This window comes from Thermobia domestica, chromosome 17 (genome assembly GCF_964235325.1).
Source record: "Thermobia domestica chromosome 17, izTheDome1.hap1.1, whole genome shotgun sequence".
NCBI classification, from domain to species: domain Eukaryota; kingdom Metazoa; phylum Arthropoda; class Insecta; order Zygentoma; family Lepismatidae; genus Thermobia; species Thermobia domestica.
The window spans coordinates 98,264,249-98,287,930 of record NC_137470.1 but is presented as its reverse complement, the minus strand read 5'-3'; the positions used below and the strand labels follow the sequence as shown (position 1 = coordinate 98,287,930).

Below are 23,682 nucleotides of genomic sequence, written 5' to 3'. Positions count from 1 at the left end.
ACGAATGAAAATGTAACAAGGATAGCAGTTTTGTATCCGAATAGGTTACATAGTGATTAGAACACTAGTCATTATTTAGAATATGCATCGATTATACATTTTAAAGAAAATAATGAACCATTAATGAACATTAACATTAGGCCTATGCTGAAATTATGAATATATTGTTCAGAAGAGAGTCATAGACCGCGGTATAGTTATATAAGTTTTTAAGAAAATAAAAACACGATTTCACACTTAGTTATATATTTACAGGTATTATGGAAAAGAAGTTTACCGTAATGGCTATTGCTTTAACATCGTTAATAACCTTAGTACTAGCAACGTCTATAATTATCATTTATTTAATTATTAAATTACGTAGATTTAGGAGAAAGAAAAAACAGGAAGGAAGAGTAGAGGATAAAAAAGTAGATGACGATATTAGTAACGTAGAAAACTGCGGATTATTTCCAATCTATGCAGAAATAAATAAAAACCACACTAAGCACACTATTTGCACAAAACACAAAGCAGATCATTATCTTGAGCAGAAAAAGGAACCACAAGGTAACTTAAACATTGTTGGTATGCACTGCACCAAAACCAAAGAGGGATGTAACACAAATCACGAATTATCCGGTTTTGAAGCAGAAAAAACGGATCAACATTTGGTCACAAACTTCAAACACGAAAAACTGTACATGCGTCCTTGCGACATTTTGGTCCTGTGAATATTTTGCCGAAATTTTCACGAACAATGCGGAGCACGTATTCAAAGTTAACTTTAACCATCCAAGTAACGCGACAAACAGGATGAGACGTGGAGGTTTCAAGATCAGTGTCAAAAACGTTTGCTGACTTAACATTTTGCGGAAGGAAGTGCATCAAGAGTTGCTAACTCTATAGATAGCAAACTTACCATAAGTGAAGTGAATAATATTTTTAAATTTTATTTTTGTGTTTCAAAATCATGCAGCGATAGGAGACGTTGTTCATTAGTGTATTAGTGGTTTACAACAACAAATCTAGTGTATAAGGAAGTGCATTATTTTTATGGAAAGCATCAGTGATATGGTCACTGGTATTAGTGGAAACTATGCAGAGTCAATAAACACTGAGTTGAACTTTGCGACTAACTTCAGTGGAAAGTTTTCAAGAACGAGAACGGAAAAGTATATATATGAGCAATTCCGAGCACAGGAAATGCAACACAACTTCAAGTAGTTATATATGTAACTCAATAGATGGCAGGAGCTCATACTCTGATGAGGACTCTTGAAAAGTTTTTTTTTAAACGAAAACAATGATTGTAAATAAATAATGTTTTGATGATTTCTTTCGAATGTGAAAAATGAATATAAAGATATATACAGGGTGATGGTTGAATATATATGATTAGTTCATGTAATATATGTAATTAGTTTTCGGTCAATTTCAGGGAAGAAATTGAGTCGAGAACGGAGTTCTCTTATTTTAAAGGAGGGGCATGTGAAGGCATGTCATTGATTTATTTAAAAAGATATTATTTTGGTAAAGGAAAGTATATTTAATAAAATTGAATGTTAAGAAACTAAGTGTTATCACGTAACGTAAACACGTGTGTGTGTTTATGTGTTGACATCAATGTTGTGTGTATGTAATGAATGTTCTACGGCTAGACGCTTGGTCGTCGATTTGTAAGATATTGTAATTTGTATTTGTAATGTTTTGAATTGTCATCAGATTGTCACATTGTAACATTGACACACTTTGACTGTGATATAATCGTTGAGTTCGCAGAAATTTGTAAGTCTGAGAATTTGATCACGATGTAATTCGGGTGAAACCAACGTTTTACCAATAGCTGAAATATACAGAAAGTCGACGAGAATGAATTCCAAGATGTCTGGAATCTTCGTATAAAACCTTATAGTTTTAGAGATTGAGAGATTGGAAGGATCAGTCTCTGGGGAGCAGTCTTCGAGCATTTGTCTCAGAGTTGAGTATAAGAGATCATCGTACGTCGAGCAGTAACATAGTTGCTCATGTCACAGTAGTCACTTCTCTGTGATTCGAAGTCCAGTATTAGATCAGGAGATCTAATAGTTCAACAGACCATTATAGCAGATAATGGTACACAATAGTCAACCATTCTAGACTATTGGCAGCCATACAGAGATCGTCCAGAACATCGATAGCAGTTCCAGTCATCAGCTGTATAAAGGTACGTGTATCTCAGCTATGTTTGAGTTCATCGTGGTTAACTTCCTAGCTGCTTAAAGATATGTGATCTTGCGATTATATTCAGTCGACGATCAATCACAATAATACACAAGCTTAATGAAAATACACAGTTTTAGTTCAAAGTCATTTAATGTGGTTTCTTTCCGTCATCCTGTACCTACTCATTCTAGATGGTGAGTAGCAGCGATCTTCGACCGTCATTTTACATGTCATCCCCATGCTATATAGGCACGACGGTGGAAGGTTGTTAATATATATATATATATATATATAGATATAGATATATATATATGGTATTCTCGATATAATTTTGTAAAATACATATTTACATTATTAAACTCATTTCTTTTCAGATTTAGATTCCTAAGCCTTCAATTGAGAATTAAAATATGGAGATTTCTTCCAGCTTTCTTTGTTAGTGCCGCGTGCGGTAGTAGGTTTGGAGGGAAATAAAAATACAAGAAAAAGATATATTGCGTATATTATGCTAAACACTGTTTCTTTCAAGAATGTTATAAAATAGAGAATTTGCCGATACATCAAAACAATGTCGTCATATGTCAGAGCTATACGATGCCCACTCCAGCAGTATTAGTTGGTTAAATTTAAAATCAATGTCCCTTACCTAAAAGCTAGAAATTAAACAAACAAGAGGCATTAGAGAAAGAATATTGTTGCTTGCACAACATGCAACTTGTAAAGTCTTTGAACTTCAGTGTCGGTTCTGCGACGAAATTAAAAACGCTTTTGCATTGTTTTAAATGTGGAAGTAAGATGATAATCCAGACTGTTGAATAAAATAGCTTCTCCATTACCTTTGATTTTATGGAATCAGTTCGTGTTCTTCTTTAATACATTAAAACCAACAAGCATCAGTGTGCTTCACTCCGTTGTTTTTTTTAAAAAGAGTAGGAACTCCTTAAGATTACAGGGAATGGAGAAGCTAATTTACATTCAACAGTTTGCTTTATCACCTTATTTCTTCGTTTAAAACAATGCAAAAACGTTTTTAATTTTTCCAAATTTTATCGTATAACGGATACCAAAATTGATGAGTATACAAGAAGGTATAATAACTTTTTCTTTTGGATAATTCGAACTGAAGTAAGCTTTAATAGTATGACTACAGAATTTAAATACTGAATTCCCAACTACGAATCAGTTAACCAAAGAAGTAACGACTGTGTGACACGAAATTACCTAACAGTTCAAATGGTTTACTAGAGTATTAATTTCAGTAGTGGATTGCTGTTAATGAAGACAATTAGTATTTTCTTCTAAGAATTGAAAGTTTACAGTTATGTGAATCCACGAATCACTGTAAATATTTTTTAATTATCACATTCTGATAATGGTGTCAAATAGTCATTGAAGAGTATACGAATAAAGTAAGAATGCGGGTGTTTAAATGAAGTTTGGTATTTTTTTAGATTTATTTTATTTCATGCACCAAACACCTCAAAACTGCAATACTGATTTAAAATATTATGATTGTAATCTTCTTAAACAATAACAGTGTTGTTACTAATATACCAACCTACTACGTCGAACTTATATTTTTCACAGAATTACTTGCATATTACTAGATTTTATACTTTCACTTTATACACACCACATATTGTACACAGTTTAAGATTTATATCAAAAGATTATAGAATAATGAAGCCCTATTTATATGTAGTTTTGATTTTCGCTCAAATTTCAACTTTTAGTATCTAGAAGTATTTTATATCAAACTATCACGAATGTACCTTGTTGTACAATATCTCATTTTAGTATTACCACTACATTCAAGTTTGTCATTCTCCATTATTATTTATCTCATGTTTTCAATAAATACTTCCTCCAATATTTTATAATCAAAAGCCATATTTTTGTGATTATTCATAACAATTAGTAATTAATATTTGCGTTCTCATAGTATACCAGACAAAATATTATTTTATAGATTTTTATCTTTTATCATGATATTGTTGGCAATGAAAACTAGTGTGAAAGCGATAATAGCACGCAATTAATTGCTAGTTTCTACTCTTAATAATACATTCTCGCTCATTTTGATCACATTACCTACAAGTACACTTAATTCTCATTATGTTCTTCGTCTGATTAAGTTCTAGTGTCTTTCAGTTTAGAAGTAATGAAACCACCATGCAAAATGTTACGGAGTATACACTTCCCATTGAAAAAATCGTAAAGGTTTGCCAGAAATTATCAAGCCAAAAAGTTTATCTATAATTACGGATTTTTAACATATAAATATGTATATACACCGTTGATATTAGAAAAATGAAATGAAATCTTTAAGTTTTACGTCCCACCCGTATGCCGCCTAGGCTAAAGGGGACGATGATGATGAGAAACTGAATGAAATGGTGGAATGAAGAAAGTGCGAGGAAACGGGAGAACTCCGAGGAAACCCACGCATACGATGTTTGTCCACAACAAAGCTCACTTGGCGTGAGCTGGGATCAAACCAAGGACCCCATGCACCGTAGGTGAACGCTTTGCCACTAAGCCACCACGGCCCTGTTGATATTAGATTTGAATATATCTATAACAGAATAATTAACAAATTTGACCAAATTATATTAAGAATATCTTGAAATGGAGTGCTGAAATTTATTATTTCATGACGAAGGTAATGGGAAATTGCGAAGCTCTAGTATCAGTATTTCTTAACAATAGTTAGTACTTTGGCTAGATTTTATTTATCTCAGGGAGATACACAAAATGATTTATCTACGAGGAGATAAATATTAAAAACTATTGGTTCTTTGATAGAATATGGATAAAATAAGAATACATACCGTGAAACAGGGCGACTTTGGACATTACACAATATATTCAAATATCACAATCTTTTGCCCTTGTATTAGCGTGCATAGTATGTACTTTTTCTGGGCAAATTTACAACCATGAATTGTGTTTCAGTGCATGTTAAATTCTTGTTGGGTATTGTATTAAGCATTAATATAGTTGAATCATAACCGTGTTACTTCATTATTGTCTTCAAAGGTTTATTAAAAGTAGGAATATTTCTTTCACATTCCTACGCACTGAATTTGTTTCTTCTTTACCTAGGTATTATTTATTAAATATGAGGAATATGTTGTAATTACATGTGAAAAAGTTTCAGATTGGTGTTATGTTATTGAAGGAATGAAAAAGTTCTTATTATTCGTATGCAGAAGAGGGATAGCTTTGGACATAGTTGAAAATTTGGAGTTAGCTTGTAAGCAGAAAAGGCGCAACAGAATAAGCATTTAATTAGCAAGTAGTGTCACCGAATTAGATTTTGCCACAGCTCAAGACAATTCAGGAAAAGAGACTGAACAAAATAATTTTGATACCATCGAGAAGAAGTGTTCAAGTGAATGACGTTTCAGAGGTGAACGTTAATACTTTCATAATTATCGAATTTAATGGAAAGAAGAAAGTTTACAATTATTCTTGGCAGATTAAAGCGTATGTTAGGGAAGACAAATTTCTAATAACTTTACATTGTGCTATGTAGTAGGGTTCAAGTGTGCAAGTGTGGAGTGAAATATATTTGAGAAGAATGACAAAGAAGTTTATAAAGTGTCAGTGAATGAAATAATTATTGTTTCACAAGTTTCAAAAGTGGTTGGCACTAAAATCAGATGCAGAGGATATTTTCCATCTCCTCTGGTTGTTGATAATTACTTGGTAGATCAATTGCAAATAAGAGAAAAATTGACCATTGCCATTTGAATGGTTTTGTCTAGAATTACCATTCCTATGGATAAATCTGGCCAAAGCACTTGTTATTTACTAAAAATTAATAGACGTGTGAAGCTACCATGTGAAGTTTTAAGTTTAACATGGAACACTGACAATTAATTTGTTTCTGCAATATTCCCGTTAACTGATTGTCATGTTGCGCAATAAATGTGTTGTATGACATCGAAATGAAACTTTCGAAGCAAAAGTTTTGTTATATCACTTCTTAAAGAGACGCTATTTATGTTTAAATTTTGAAAGTGACCAAAGTTACACGGTTTTACGATATGATAAAGAAAGAATTATTGAATGACGAATAAACTAAATATAAATAATATATATTGAAATGTTCATCTTAAAATTTAGAATTACCCCTCAATTTCAATTACACTAGCATCATCTTCGATTTCTTCAATATTGTTGTCCCTTACTGGGTTAGGTATCCTCTCCACGTTGACTGTTGCTTGGCAACGTGTCCTCTCCACCTGTCTCTGAAATATAAAAAAAAAAAGAACTAGCCAGTTAAATGCATTTTGTTTACTTAATTCTAAATACTCAAAGAGGCTTCTCTTGGAAAGGGTCCTTAGTTCTAATCCAAATCTGATGAGAATTTAGTAGACATCTGTTTCTTCAATTCTATGAAATACGTTAGAAAATGTATTTTGTTTCTACTTTGTCTGATGTTTTATCACATTTTGAGAATACTTTGCGAAGAAACATATCACATACGGTAAATTATAACATCATCAGTTACGATCAAATTTAGTTCCTTTAAAAGTCTAGATATTATAGTGAGACAGAAGATTATATAAATCTTTTCTAGAAACATTTTTAAGATAATATGAAAATTGGTTGTATCTAATAATATTTTACAGGTAAAATTTACGAAAGGAAGAATTATAACAATTTCTGTAAGTAGAATTAAAATCATTAACTTGGATTTCTTTTTATTACATGCGTGAAAAAACTATGTAGGTTTTGGTGACTATAATGACAAGGCACGAAACTACGTGGTAATTAAAAAATAATAAAAATTCTACTCGTGTAAGTATATTCCTCACAGTAAACCTGCGTACATTTTAAAATATATTTTTTTCAAATGTTCCATAAGTGTTAATCACTTACTTGTTTTCAGAAACATTGATTAAAATACGTATTTGATATTTTATTACTCATTTATCATCTACATAACTATTATCTTAGAATTGTGATTATTTAGATGACACAGAAATTTAATTTAATATTTTTAATTATGGAAAGAGAAATAAAATAAACCGAAGTTTCAAATTTTCGTCCCAATCCTTTAGGCTAAAGAAGACGGATGTTTAAGGAAGACAAATGGTAAGGAAACCGCTGGCACAATGAGAAAGTGTCAGGAAACGAGAGATTCTCGGAAAAATTCACCTTTACGATGTTGTCTACTGGAAACTCACTTGCTTTGGGATCGAACAAGGTGCTCTTGAAACCAGACTTGAATGTTCCATCACAGAGCTAATATGCCTTCTTTTTCACTTGACTTCAACACGCACACTCATAAACACAAAATCAAATATCACACTACTATGAACATAATATATCAAAAATCAGAATATTGAAATTCAATATGAAAAAATCAACGTACGAAAATTCAAAGATAACTCATCAATTTTTAGAATGACATTTCGATAAGATATTTGAAAATATTGAGATATAACTTTCTATTTTAAAGGGTGGTTAAGTCAGGTAATTTCTAAACATAAGCTAGTGACGTTAAAGCTTGTTTCTTCTATTTTCAGTATGCTATGCATAAATAAGAAGTGCAAGTAACGGTCCGCCTCTTTTCATCAGTGTTGGCATATGAACAAAACATCAATGCAGAGTCAAAGTCTTCTTGGCCTAATCCCCGTGAAAGCCATGACTATTGGAAGCCAACACTGCTGTACAAAGCCCGACTGACTCACTTTCTCTTCGTCGTTTGGTTCCACTGCTTCTCTGGGTTCTTTCTTCGAGACAGAGAGAGAGAGAGAGAGGAAATACAATGACGTCACATTAGGAAATGAGTTCTTCAGTTTTATGCATTTACTAGTTATATGTAACTGGTGACTGCACCCCTATATGCGTGTATAGTCCATGCATTACTTTCTCAAGTTTTTTTTTTTCTTAAAAGCATGTTGCTTAGTCTATAAGAAGACGAAATCACAGAAACATTTTAAACTAGTTTTAATTTCCCTTTTCTCAGTCAATCTTTTACGTTTCATTTAACCAATTGATTGAGTTTATAAAAGATATTGAATTATTATCATGTGAAATAAAATTACTAATCGAACAATAACCCAATCTTTACAGTATTATAACTGTTTCCAGTTCTATAAATAGTTTAAATAACAATAAATATCCCTTAAGGGATCCGGGGTTTTGGGGCTATTTTTTAGACTTTCAGTCAAGCAGCTACTGTATCGTCACTATCTATCCTAGGATCACGGTTCATATCTCATTCTCTTCAGAATACAACTGCCTTTCAGGCGGTACCATCCACTTGTCCCCATCATGTATCTAAGGTGGAAAAATCCTGTGAAAGGGATTTTTTGGTAAAAATTTCCCTTTTTCAACGTTTAGCCCCTCTGTACCCCCTATTTTAATGCAGAAATCTGAAAAAAAATCTGGTAAATACTACTCGGTGGACTGAATGTTTGTGCACAATTTCAATCTTCTAGGTGCAAAAATAAGCCCGCAAAAAATAGTACCGTAAATGTCCAAAGTTCCCCTATACAGAAGTATATTTTGATAAAAATTCCCTGACACTTCCCTAATTACCCTAGGGTCATGTGTCGCACATCATTCTCTTCAGAATAGAACTGCCTTTCAGGCGGTACCATTCACTTGTCTCCATCATGTATCTAAGGCGGGAAAATGAGGAAAAACGGGATTTTAGGGTAAAAATATATTTTTTTTCAACTTTTTGACCCTCTGGATCCCCCCTGTTTTAACGCAGAAATCTGAAAAAATCTGGTAAATACTACTCGGTGGACTGCATGTTTGTGCAAAATTTCAATCTTCTACGTGCAAAAATAAGCCCGCCAAAAATACTTTACATAAACCCCCCCCCAAAAGCATTACACAAAAATATAAATTTTAGACTTATGACGTCATCACCTCGTATGTTTCGACGCAGGAAGGTGTGAAACCATACGTAATGTCTTCTACAATGCCTCTGGACTTGAAAAACAAAAGCAAAAAAAACAAACGAAAAAGCTCAAATAGGAGAGTTATAACGCAATGTACCATGAAACACCCCGTATGGTACAAATTGTACCATGGGATTCCCAAAGGGGTATACATGCAGTCATTCAAAAGTCTCACCACACTATTGTTTTTTCAGAAGTTTCCAAGAAAGCATGTATCAATGCACAACCAAGTTTGTTGGACTCGTACTGTAAAATAAACATTATTGGTCATATAAAGGTATGAAAACCTTTGGTCATGTTTCCTCTGAGACAAATTTGTTGAGTATGTCCGCGTTGCCGCCCCTTACCTTGATAAGAACTTTACAAATTTCAGGCATTTTTTTGATTAATATATCCAACATTTACGAAGTTATGCGACTTCAGTAACTGTGAAGAGCCTTTCAAATGCCTTCAGTGTTCGTTGGCATGTACTTACGGACTGACTTTTCAAATCCATCTTACAAGACCTCGATGGCTAACAAATTAAGTGATGATAGCGATTATTCCATTTGTTACTGATCTAAGTGCCCTCTTTGTATTACAGATAATTACTGCATTACTTGGAAGAATATCTGGGATGAAAGTTCTGTTATACTACAAAATTACGCCCTCATAATAGCGTTCTTGATGGAATTCCATGCCTTATTTAAACGTTATGAAACACGTTTTTGTCCACTATTCCATCAATTTGAACTAAATTGTAACTTGGTAGTCAGTGAAGTATCCCCAAAGAGTGACACTACCTTCTACGTGTTTTGCTGTAGGTATTCAACGGTCGAAACGACAACGCTCTTCGGAAGGACGACGCAGAACTTCTAATATTGGAAGGCAAAATGATTGAAGTTAGATTCGTCGGTGCACCCGTTTCCGTAGATTATCGTTTCATTTCTTATTTTGTTTATTCTTACTGGGCCCTGCTTGAAGAAATGGTTCCTTTGCCATAATCCTACTCCCAAGACCGTAGACCTGAAAGCACTGGCCACCGTTCTATTTGATAGCGATTGGAAATGGCCCTTCTTTGTTCTATTAGGTTATTCCGGAGCGATTATTGTCTATGTCATTTTGGTTGTTTCTCCAGTAAATTTATTGTTGAGAGAAGTTGTTATTATTGGACTATCAGTGTATTTCGGTGTAATATTTGCACCACTAAGATCATCCTTCAAGAGCCAGATAGACTGTTCCGCCGATCACTGATCGAATATTATCAGATAACGATTTTCGTATCTCGAAATAACCACTTGAACGCTCCGTCGAGTCTTAGTTAACAGTTTTTCTTCCGCATTTTATGCTATTTGGATTTTCTCATAGTATTAAATGGTTCACGCAATTCAAAACAGTAAGATCGCATGTCACACATTTGAATCAAATTTTAACTACATTACAACACAATTGAATAGCACATACACAATTGTTCGTTGAACTTAAGAGACAACTACTGACGACGGTTCATATGCGTAATATTAGATGTCATTGAAACTACGAATCACCAAAGGGTGACATTAATTGCCTGCTCATTAGTTATATGATTATTGCCAAGCAGGTTTCCTCAATATGTTTGTCTCGATGTCAACTAGGCTATGAACTTTCGAATCTTTATTTCAACAACATTGTTTATTTTCAAATACATGTCCAATAAATATGGTTTTGTATGGAGACAATATCTTTTATTTGAAAAATTCTGAAAAGTCAATAGCGTGCCTATGGTTTTGACAATGAATGTACTGTAGTTCTATAAAAGCAAGATTTTTATTAAAATAGAGCATCTTGAATGATATACTTTTTTTATGATTTTCAAACTAACCGCAGCAAGAGAAAATGATAATCCGATGACATCAAGTAAAACAAGGAACGGATATAAATATAGAAAACACACTAGCAAAAATTTCACAGAGTGTCAACATTGGTGCAATTTCAATGTTTTTTCTTGTGGTGGCAAAAAACCCTCTGTAACACATCCAATATATGCAACCGCGCGTAAAGCTTTACAAACTCCATACAGGTTTCGAAAACAGTTTGGTGCACTCAGTCAGGCATGAATAAAGAGTGTTTTTGACCAAGGTCATGAGAAAGTGCACAATGGAAACATGTAATCGCGAGAATCTTTTCTTTACGAGTTCAAACGAGACATTCTACACGTCTAACCGGAAAAAAATATCAACAGCAGTTTGAGTTAAGAGTGATGAATGAGCATGCCATGTTGATTTTGTGAAAGGTTGTGCTAATAGTACATTTAAATATTGGACCCCTGCCACCCGCCAACAGTACCCTGATTAGCTCCACAGGTTCTGGGAAAAGTTTTCGTACAAAGCATTTTGGCATGTACCATACCGATTGGGCAATAGGCAAGGGGAAAATTTGGACATGTGGGTATCACGTGAGCTTACGCCGGCAACAACGGTCAGCTTCTGCAAGTATGCAGCTTTCTGAGTGTATGGAGTAACTGGGAAGGTTTTTTGTATCGAAATGTAACTTTGATTTTTTAGTTATTTACTACAACAATCGTAAACGTTCAGGCCAGTACTGGTTGGATCTTGATCAACATCCAAGGCGGTTCCCCAAATGACCTTTTGTCTAGTAAAATGTGTTATTATTTTTATGTTGTTCTATAATAAGGGTAATTTAGAATGTCTTTCCACGTCAAGTAAAGATCATCATTAGGCACTGCTTCAGAGTTGGGAATCGATGAAATGCACAGCAAACAAACTTGTCTCCGAGCTTGCAGCAATGATCAGCATTCATAGTGTGCTCACGTTCCATGACAATTCACGCCCACATGTCACTCAAAAGACGCTGCAATCACCCTATGAAACAGTTCATCACCTAGTGTATTTTCATTACATTTTTCTACCGATACCCATCTTCCCCGCCTTTTTGTTTACTGGGTAAGGAAGAACTCGTTTCTTGACCGAGTGGTGCAACGTGTGTTCTGGTATAGATTCCAGACTTAGTTTTCCCATGGAAAAGAATGAAAACTTTTAGAAGCAGACGGAGAATACTTAACTAACAAGGTAGTTCATTGCTTCACCTTTCAGAATAACAAACATCAATCAAACATTTCAATCACATCAATTCAATATGTTTTTTAGTAGCCCGGGTCTTGTGTGAATACAAGTAACTATTTTATTATGAATTTAGCCTATTGTTTAGTAATACTAGTTTTAAGGACTAACCTCTTCCTCAACAAATGACCCCAACGCTACTTGGTTTCCTTGCACCTGGGCCCAAAACCTATAAAACGTATCAACTTTTTCCACACATTCTCCGTACACATACTTACTATGAGGATCAGTCTCTCGAATCTGTAAAATAAAATTAGTTGCAATTCAACTTGGCTAAAAGCTACTCAGTCCTTGTTATGTCATCAATAATACATAAAGCTATATCAACTGGCATAAAGTTACAGGTACTTACGGTTGATGAGAAAAACTGAATTTTTTCATGTTTATAGCCTTACGAGAAAAACGAACATTAAAGTTGTCAAAAGTGTATTTTCTACACTGTCAGGAGGTAAAAATGAGGGATAAGAGACTCTCCATGATATTTAAATAGTTTTTTTTTTTTTTTTTTTTTGACAGAAAATCTAATGTTTTAGGTAATTGAAGTTGGAATACACTCTTGAAATTATGTATACCTATAGGTTTCTGACAGTGTTAACTATGTAAATTACCAAAAATAAAAATTTCTAACTTAAGTGGGGATTGGGAACTAAAAAATCTTCTCATTTTATTTAAATGGTACACCTTATACATCCCATAATTATTAGACACTAGGTGGGGCTACAATGATGAAGTTTGTCGTGTTTGTAGCCTTTTGGGGCTAATTTAGAAAAATTGACAAAAAGTAAATAGGTTTAGTTTCCAGGGAGTCTAAAGCGGGAACAAAATTATCTCTGTATTATTTTAGTGCGGTTGTATTTCAGTGAAAAATCTTAGAAGTTTAAATACTTGAAATTAAAATCAAACTCAAAGCTTGATATACTTATAGGTTTCTAAAATTGTCAAAAATGGAAAATGTTCTGTTCTTACAGGCTCCTATATTCTTTTAAAAAATTGATGCTATGTATTTTAAACAGGACTACTTCCACACCCCAAAATCTTTAGTTATCATCCCCATCAGCTGCAGAATCTTGAAATTTCTTGAGAGTCTAGTGTTTGTGGTGAAACTAACAGAAGTCCGAAATGTTAGGTTTTCAATATAAGGGGGTTATGGTAAAGGTTAGTCTTTATAGTCCTTATATGATATTCGGAAGGCTAGTAGTTATAAAGCTATCTATACTCATAGGTAAAAATAACGTAACTACGTTTCAGGGCTGTTTCTAGACCACTGCACTGGTTCCAATGGGTTTTGGCAAGAAACTGATCACACTTTAACTTAGACTATTATCACTGTTTTATTACAGGGAAGAAGGTGTAGTTTGACATGTAAAAATAATAAAAATGATTTAGTAAGTATGACCAAGCAGCTGAGTATATCTCATAATTTTATTTGGACAAAAATGTTGGGGTTCGTTCATAGAAAACAACAGGAAATATTAGGGTCTGTTTATATCAAACAACATGAAATTTTCTTGCAATATGAAGAACAGCTAAAAAAGTTGAAACAAAAAGAAAAAAAAAACTTTACTCGATTTAGCTCTTTAGATCAAGTCAAGCCTATTAATGTAAATTTGGTTATTAAAACAGAAAATGTGCAATCATTTATGGAAATGTCAAACTGGCTTTTATGACACCTATTTGTGGTGTGTGTGTGTCAAGAGCACCTGGGCTTACAAATTCTTTTCTACCACTCATACTTAATATATCTAATTTACGGCATTCTCTCAGACCACCATTAGTTTATATTGGCAATTGATTTCGCCACACTTCACAAATTTTGATAGGCACTTATTACAATCAACAACTTACTAATGTCAGTGTACTTGTTCGTCTAATTTATTTTCAAAGTATAGCAAGTTGGTTATCAACATTCGCTTGAATTAGGAAATAGGGATAATGTAATTCCCAAACTAATAGGCATTATGTGGCACAAACTTTTCTTACAAATACAAAAGGAAAGCTAATGAAACTAACAAACATGCTAGGAGATTCCAATCTTATCAAAGGAAAGAAAATATTAGCTCTAATTACTATCATTCTGGATATTCAGACAATTTAAAAATACATACAAGAATTTTAACTATCATTCTATTAAAAATTTCAGTAATTGCTGAACATTACATGTATTTACGAGCTTTCGACTCTCCCCTGGAGTCTTGATCACAGGGGATAAAAACAGGAAGAAAAATAATAATAATAAAAAAAACAAGGAATAAAATTGAACGAAGTTACCAATGGATGAACGGTACTGGAACACACTTCATCAATTCAACTATGACACGTCAAGTGGTGGTGACGAAATCGATTTGTAAGCTCTTTTGTTCTTTAGTGGGAGATTGAAAGCTCATGTTGATAGTTTTGTGTTATGCCAATATTGTATGACTTTGTAATTCTTACATCCCATTCATCACTTAACAATCCCTTGTTTAAATTTAATTATGGTTTCCTTAGAACTCAGCCATATTGCAACTTACATCAGCACCATTTGACGTGTGATCGTTGAATTTAACAAAATGTGTTTCAGCACCACTCTTCTCTTGGTAAATCTGTTCAGTTTTATTCCTTGATGTTTTTATCCCTGTAACCAAGACTCCAGGGGAGAGTCGAAAGCTCGGAAGTGCAAGTAATATACATGAATTACAGAAATATGGAAGTGAATGATAACTTGGATATTATTTAATGTGACTAGCAATACAACAATCGTACAATCTAGTGGCGTTGATAGTCCTTTATCTTCTCATTATTTAGGAAGTGTGAGAGGTGAAAAACCTTTAAAAAATCATAAATTATTAGAAGAAACATGCTTACTTTACTTCTGCACCTGTTCATGATCTGCACTTCTTTAGTCTGTCCTGTTGTCCCTTGTTCATAATAACAAACTATTCTATTCATACACAGCTTATTAGTATTAGTGAATGGATTGGAGCTTCATTCACCTTCAGGATTGAGGATATTTGAGATGTGGATGTGAAGCTTAAAGTGAGATTTGAACCATATGATCTCCTGCCGAAAATCAAACCTAGGTCTTTACGCAGAAGCCGTGTACACCATCCAGAGAGCCACGAAAAAGTTCCTTAGTGATGTTGGTGGAATGTGAAGCTTGAATGTGTTTCTTTCACGTACTACTGCATTGAATTACAAACATTTTATAATGTTTTTATATGAATACTTTATATACATCTTTGTTGCCTGCATAAGTGAGTTACTTAAATATATTCAGATGAAGATTAGGTGTACCAAATGGAAATTACCACGCATATCATGTCTTTTTGTTAAATCTACCTTTAGAATAGTTGATTATAAGCAGTGTTTCATTTCTAGCTCAAGGTTAGTTTTAGGAGCCATAAGAATTATGATGATTAACTCAAAATTTTCTAACTAAAATTCAACTCAAAGTAACTAAAACTAACTATGGTGTATGGAACCCCAAGGTTCAATGCCGCGCTCACAAAAGCTCTCCACTGACTTCTATACTTGGCCAACTGGATTCAGTTTCTACTTTGTATTCCTATTTATGCGAAATCCATCTTAATATTGTTCTCCCATCTGTGCCTAGATCTTCGTAATGGCCGTTTTCCGATTGGTCTCCCAGTCAAGACTTTGAAAGCGTTTCTACTTTCTTCCATCCTAGCTACATGCCCTGCCCACCTAAGCCTCCTAGACTTGATGACCCTAACAATGTTCGGCAAACCGTATAAATTATGCAGTTCCTTGTGAATTCTCCCCATTCCCGTTCCTCTTGGGTTCGAATATTCGTCTCAGGATCTTATTCTCAAATACTTTGTCTATGTTCTTCCCTCAGAATAAGCGACCATGTTTCGCAACCATATAGTACAACAAGCATGATTATCATTTTATATATTTTATGCTTCAAATTCGTCGACAGAATTCGTGACGACAAAATTTTGAATTGAATAATAACACGAATTCCCTGATTTCAGTCAACATTTAATTTCATCCTGAATATGGTTTTCATCTGTTAATATTGATCCTAGATATTTGAATGTATTCACTTTATCAACAGTATTATTTAATATTTTAACACATTTATAATTCGCCCTATTACAGTCCCGACGCACTTACATGTATTTAGGTTTCTCTGCATTTACTTCTAAACCTATGTCCCTGCAAGCGTTTAATAAGACCTCTGCATTTCTTTCTATTGTTCTCCTATCATCCCCTATTAAATTTACATCATCAGCATATGCCATAACCTGGTGAACACCATTCAACTCTAAGCCCTGGTTGCTATCTTTGATTCTTTATTGCGTATTCCACGACAAAGTTGAATAATAATGGCGACAACGCATCTCCTTGTTTCAGGCCATTTTCGACGGGAAAGCTCGTGAACAAAAATTTTCCTACCCAGACTTTACTTTGGGATTCATTTAAACATATCTTAATTAATCTAATTAGGTTTTTCGGTATTCCAAATTCTGTAAAATGTTGTACAATGTTTCTCTCCTAACTGAGTCGTAAGCCTTTCTAAAATCAATAAATAGTTTATGTACCACAGTATTGTATCCCCACTTATTTTCGAGTATTTGGCGAATGGTAAATATTTGGTCGATAGTTGATCTATTTCGTCTAATTTCGTCGTTCACAGATAATTTCCAATAATTTCATCCGCGTATAGGTCAATCTTGTTAATAGAATGTTTGAAAGAATTTTATATGTTGGTAGGAGAGTAATGCTTCAGTAATTATTACAGTCAGTTTTGTCGGCTTTCTTGTGAATTGGAACAATGATTGATTCTTTTCATTCTTGTGGCAATTCTTCCTTGTTCAAGATAAGGAGAATGAGTGTGTGTAGCTTATTCAACTTAAAGTACCTTAAAAAACCTAATTAACTTTTACTAGATTGCTTGCACGAAGGTGTTTTTTGAAGACCCGGTAAAGCGTGTAAAAAAACTGAGAGAACGAACGTGGTAGGAGCATAGAAAGCTAGGCATTATTTAGAGTTTTTATTTAAAATACTTTTTCTCACCTAACCTATTTTGTGCTTACCTATATTTAGCCGGTATTTGTTTTACATCCTTCATCGATGTACACAACCTTTACATTATTCCACCTGATTTTTGACAGTAGTACGCTAAGCTACAACTCTCACACTTCTTGTCGATAGAATCATATATTCTTTATAAAATTTCAGGCGATCTTTCAGTGCTGGTTCACACTTTCTCGAAATATCTGACTACTACCCATGTTACAGATATGCAGTATACATAAATTGCATATTCAGCTAATGCTATATCTTTCTTTATATAACTAAATTTCTCCTATATATTTTCTAAATATCGGTAAAATTGTTCTTAATCGTCGCCCTTTATTCGCCAATTACTTGCCTTTACCCTTAATTTTTTAATATTGGCACTCAGATTGTTCATTTACACTGTTGTTTCCACCTGGTATTATTTCATTCACGAAATATTTGCAAATGCAATATAATTTATTAAAACGATTTTAGTAACTTTAATATTTCCTTTTTTCCAAGTAAAGCGGCAGACAACAAGGGCAAATATTCATTCCCTTTTTGCTTGCGAGTTGGAATCTTTTCTGCCTTTTTGCTGCTGACCTGAATGAAGTCAATTATTGTTACCTATCTCGCGAAAATGTCGCTAGAGATGGTTAGACAATTCGAAACAGCGCCTTACGCTCCATATCGTTAGGCAGCTCACGTAAATACTAATGCTAAATAAGCCCCTGGCTTTGGCTCAGGTAGCATGATTAGGGCAACTTACATTCATGATATAGTCAATTCTGTTCATTGACTTCAGCTCGGCAGTTTATAGAAGCTTATCCTCAAGCAGGATATCGCGGATTAATATACTACCAGTGTAACTCAGTATATCGCTTGTTACTTACTTAACCTACTAGGTTCTTAGACCTAAGTTCCATAGCGCAAGCGTGCGACAAGGAGAGAGGACGCTTGACTTACCAGCCGATCATCTGTTATGAGCACTGTACTGCTAGGCGACATTTACGCTGGTCGTAGGGTACCATCCAAACAGGCTTTCTTCCAGATTTTTACCCCATAAGGTGAGTAGAGATATCAAACTGTGAGTGGCTGTACTGGGACATTATTTACTCAATGATATGGCTTCTATGAAGACTGACATATAATTACAATTTAATTTATCTTATTTCCGGGTCGGGATCAAATGCTCTGCGGAATTATAATATGAAACTTGTTTCAGGAATGTTAGAAACTTCAGTTCTCATCTTCTTATTCCCAATATCTAGAGCTCAAATCCATATGTTGTATTACATTATGCAGAGCAATGTATTTCACTAATCTTCCGCAGATGGTGACCTATGATCAGACCTACATGAACATGTATTCAACGCTGTGTTACTATGTATTTTTTTAAATTTTAATACACCTTAACTGTTAACTGTTCACTCTTAGCTGTTAATCACAAACATTTATTTTCATACCTTCTTTGCTCTTCACTAGATACGTGTTCACCTGTATAATATTACTGCGCAAAATTAGTACCTTCCAACTGTTAAGTGGTGGAAACTACTCACTATTCCAAAGTAACGGAAACGATCAATCCTAACCTTATCATATTTCAAACCAGCACTACAAACAGAGCCCTAATACAGTATTGTATAAATAAACTTTTAGAGGCGGGATTGGGAACCGAGAATTTATCAAATACACATCAATGGGACATAAAACTTACAAAACGTATACGAAACTACTTCTTTCCTGTGCAAGGTTGTCATACTAGATGATACCTGCAGTGCAGTTAACGAAAGCTAGCCTCTGACAGGTAGCTACAATTGTTATCAAGGAAACAAAAGCGAGAGTAGCCATCAACCACTGAACTATTCTCTCACGTTGTTTCTAGAAAACCAAGGTCACTGACGGTAGTTGAGTGTTGAATATTTTGTCAATAGTTGTTTCTTTAGAGTAAAATATTTGTTTTAGTACATGCTGTTTTAAGTGTTCTTTCTGAATTAGAGGTAAGTGTTGATTGTGAATAGTGATGTTTGTTGTGTTTACAAGAGGAAGATAAATATGACGACTGAAAATGCTGGAACAACAACGAGTAAGACAACTGGTTCAACTTTCTGAAGTCAGTCGCAGGAAATGACATGACGCACGGTGCTATTTATAAGGCAACAAAGAAATAAAGACCCTTTTTTCCCCCATAGAACAGTTGATAAAAAGAACTTCGAATTTTTTGAAAGGCAATGAATGAACTATTATTCGCATAATCACAGAAAAATTCAAAGGCAGGAACTACACGTTTCCGGTATCATTTACAAAACCTAGTAAACATAAAAAAGAAAGAAAGAAGAAAGAGTCACGAGCAAGTCCAAAATCAACCTTAGATGACTTCACGAAGGATGCAATTCGACCTCATGTTTATAGATAAAAGAAGTACCCAACTTTAAATTATCTCTGGGATTCGTTACGGAAATAGTTTATTTACAGACGGACAACATAACTCTGTACAAAATAGTTAAGAAACAGGGTTTCAATATAGAAATTTAAGGAAGGAATATTTTATGACAGGGAGGATACCGTTTTTATACGGTGTTGCTTCTCGAAGATGGCAAATGTTGAACCTAAGAGGACAGTATGGTTTGAGAGAACATTGTAAGTATTAATCATTCCAATAGGAAATGCTAGACTAACTTGGCACACAAATGTACCAAGCCTGTCCCAATTGGTAAAAGATAGATATTGATTTTGTTATATGCAGGCAGGTGTTAAGTTTCAAATCGAAATGTCTCCCGTCTTCTATTACGAAAGACTACAGAAGTGTAAACTAAATGCAAAATAAATTTTATTAATATATTCTTTACTTTTGTTGTAGATTTATCTTGGAAGGGATTGAAGCACTCAATTCATATCCTTTAAGGACACGCGGGCCATGGTGGCTCAGTTGTAGAGCGTTCACCTCTGGTGCATGGGGTCCTTGGTTTGATCCAAGCTTTGGCCAAGTAAGCTTTGTGTTGAACAAACACCGTCTACGTGAGTTTCTCGGGGTTCTCCAGTTTCCTTCCATTTTCTTCATTCCACCATTTCATTCATTTCTGATCATCACCATCTCCTTTAGCCGTAAAAGTTAAAAAGATTAAATTATTTCCTTTCAGGACACACGTAATTTATATAAACACATAATATAGCAAGTGTTTATTTATCCATAATGTCTAGCTGAAGGGGAGATGAACTCCTACACCCACCTCTTTTTCACACCACTGTTCCAAGTAGTAATAATACTATTATTATTTGGAAATGATACGTTCTTTTCATATTAATACGACTATAGAATTATATATGACTTGTTAAACGTCTTAAATGTGTCGTCGGAGCGGGTTAAGTTTAGAGATGAACCTCCGATTAAAAAAAAAAAAGAAAAAGAAAAAACTTACAGAAGAAATGAGGTAAGAAATTTTGAATTTGAGTTCTTATATGATGTTTAGGTGTGTAAGTTTGGCAGTAAAATTATGTTTAATACGAGGAAAGATGTAGAAGTGGGCACTAATTGCAAGATGTGGAAGGTTTCAATGATTCGGAAGCATGGTAGTCGCATAGGATGGCGAATCGGTGCGTGAAATGTGATATTCTATCATTGAGGTTTACAGTATTATATAAGAATAATGAAGAGAATATATTAAATTTTTATGAGAACCACAGATTACTGAATTAAAGAACACAGTGTAGAAAATAGGGAAGGTTGTGAAAATCCACATGCGTATAGCATTGCGAATCGGTGCGTTGAAAATAGTAAAAGTATAACGGGTAAATTTTTAACTTAAGTAGAGCATTCACTGGAATCTAACCTAACCTACACCAATCTAACCTAACATACTTTAAATTAAGTGATAATTGAAGCTTCTATGAGAACCGGTTCCAGTCACTCTTTTAGTTTAACTAATATCTTACCCAGTAAACTAAACTAACCTAACCTAGCCTACCTCGCAATTTTTAACGTTTTAATTTTTTTCTAGGTTTGAAAGTGTAGGATCACCTCTAAACCTAAGCTGTTGAAACTACTGCCTCTGTGGTGCCAAAGCCTTTGGCAACAGCGCCATCACTGTCCCCGTGCTCACTCCAATTGCCAGAAGCCACCTTTCGTTAAGTGCACTTTATATGAATGAAATATGGATTTCTCTTAGCAGAAATTGCAGTCTTACTGCCTTAGAAAGTGATTCTTAAGGGATGAGTTGCATTAATGGGTGCTAATTGACTTTAGGAGGCCTGAGTATAAGTACAGAATGTGCGCACATGGGATAAAAACTGCATTGCGTAAAACGAATCAACTTTAAAACAGATTTCATCATATACTAGGTGATAACTAAAACACAAATGCTATCTAACCGAGTCTGGGCAGAAACGTAGCAAGCACCCAGTGCGTTAGCAAGAGAGTTCATCCGCAGGGAACAGGCGCGTCAGTGATGGTGAGTATACACATTAACAAGAATAGTAGAAAAACAGTTTAAATGACATATAACAATGTCTTGTGTGTGGCACACGTTTCGACAGTTCCATGATCTTTTTGTACATTACCTTTGTATAGCACTTCACTTTATCAGTGTCCTATCTAGAGAATAGTGCGTTTATAAAGGGCACACTTTCTATTAGATATCTACATTTTTACACTTGTTAGAGGTGATATTCCGACATATTTTGATTACTTGTAGCTACAATCCTATTGTGAAATCAAGTGAAATGTTTCTTCCTTAGATTTTACACATAAGTGTCCCCATAAAATGAGATAGCACCTAACATTTTGCCCCTTTTCACCACATTTGTTTCAGATGCAACTTCTCTTATAATATTTTCCGCTTTACATTTCTGTATTTCCCTCCATTACTGCAGCACACACATCCTAGGTTATTATTGCCTGTCTACCTAATATCTCATCAATAGATTAAACCATATAGTCCAGAGTTTAACTTCGTTTTTCTTCCTGAAAAACCACTTACCTAGGACCTTTCTAACCTCTTTGGATACTCTTATGCTCACATTTCGTCTGATTCTGTTCACCTCTGTGTAAACTTTCTATTTCTGGGTTTCAATTAGTGGCAATTAATCATATATTTTATATAATTATATTTTACTCTTTAATCTTGTTTATAAATTCTATCTTCAGCAATTCGATTATGTACATTGGCTTCATCGGCTGAACTGAAGTAAAATGCCGTACATTCAACATTCAAATAGTTAAATCATAAATTTCACATTATAAGCATGACGCTTATACAGCATATCCACCACGATATTTAATTATTTAAATTAATTTTTAAAATTAACATTTGGAAAATCTTATAATATGATATAATAATGGCTAGTACTGATATGGCTTACGTGAATACCCAAACATTTCTGGATTTTAAGATTTAGCAAAGCAGATCTGGCCTCTCTGCTAAAAACATATATATAGTTTTGAGCTTCGGCGAAGCATAATCGACATGCTTTCGAAACAGACATTGTAAATATCCTTTATTTGAGTTAAAAACTGCTAGAAATCGATTTTCTTTCCTGATAAAATGGCGTATTTATCTTCCAGCTGATCGTTGGGTTTCGTTCACCTTCGTGAGATTTCGGCCAGCCGCAACAGATGGCATTTACTTCGAGTTTGATTTTCCACCTATACAATTGTGATTTTAAAATAATATTATTTTTTGGGGCTCAGCAAATGGATCAAAATTTTTTTAAATCGTTTTACTAGGTCAGAATTCACACTTGTTTATTGAGGTGAACTACCCTAAGTTATTTGTGATAAGAGATTATATTACTCTACATTACTAGGATTAAAAGTTTTGTTGAAATCAAATTGGCCACCTACCCTTTTTCAAAATTAAATGTGCTAACAAGCGTAAGTAAAACAATTATGTTTTTAATTTGAAATAAAGTACTTTTATATTTCACTCTGGTGACTAAGAATAAAACAAGTTTGGAAATAGTATGAGGCATTTCATATTAATTAAAGTGCAGCTTAAGAGTAGTCAGTCATAAAAATGGTAAATAAAATCAATGAGTACACGTGAAATAGGATTGTATAGATTGAAGATTTTTTTACAGAATAGTAAACCAGTGTGACATGTTTACAAGTGTAATGTTACCAGTGTGAGGCCATTACAAGAGCAAAACTAGGGGTTAAAATCAGTTTCAAGAGTATTTTATATACGTGCTGAGTCGTACTCCTCCAATGCAATCGGACTTGAGGCATCATTTTGTAATGATTTCAGCCGCCACAAATAAAAATTAGCGATTCGGATTTAGATAATAAGCAGAACAATCCAAAAAGGTTATTGTATTATTTGCATTGCGTTGTGGTCCAGAACGTTTCCTAAGATCGATGCAGAATGAGGCGTCGAACCGAGATTTCTAGTTTTAAAACACTGAAGGGGATCAGTACGGAATGAGGCTTTCGAACTGAGAATTTTAGTTTTAAAACACTGAAGGGGATC

At 34.1% G+C, this 23,682-nt stretch overlaps 1 protein-coding gene across 2 annotated transcripts in view; it reads right to left on the bottom strand.

The window, feature by feature from the left end:
- LOC145674596 (uncharacterized) overlaps positions 1-22,790 on the bottom strand; it is a 45,040-nt gene extending 22,250 nt beyond the window's left edge. Inside the window, exons 1-3 of one of the 2 annotated variants that reach the window (XM_081744813.1) lie at positions 22,577-22,790; positions 12,323-12,451; positions 6,322-6,440 (exon numbers count right to left, since the gene is read on the bottom strand). In XM_081744813.1, the coding sequence (XP_081600939.1) occupies positions 6,322-6,440; positions 12,323-12,451; positions 22,577-22,699 (371 nt within the window). In that variant the 5' untranslated portion in view covers positions 22,700-22,790. The remainder of the gene's footprint in view (positions 1-6,321; positions 6,441-12,322; positions 12,452-22,576) is intronic. The other variant, XM_081744814.1, reaches the window with a different exon arrangement.
- Between the last annotated feature and the right edge of the window lie 892 nt (positions 22,791-23,682).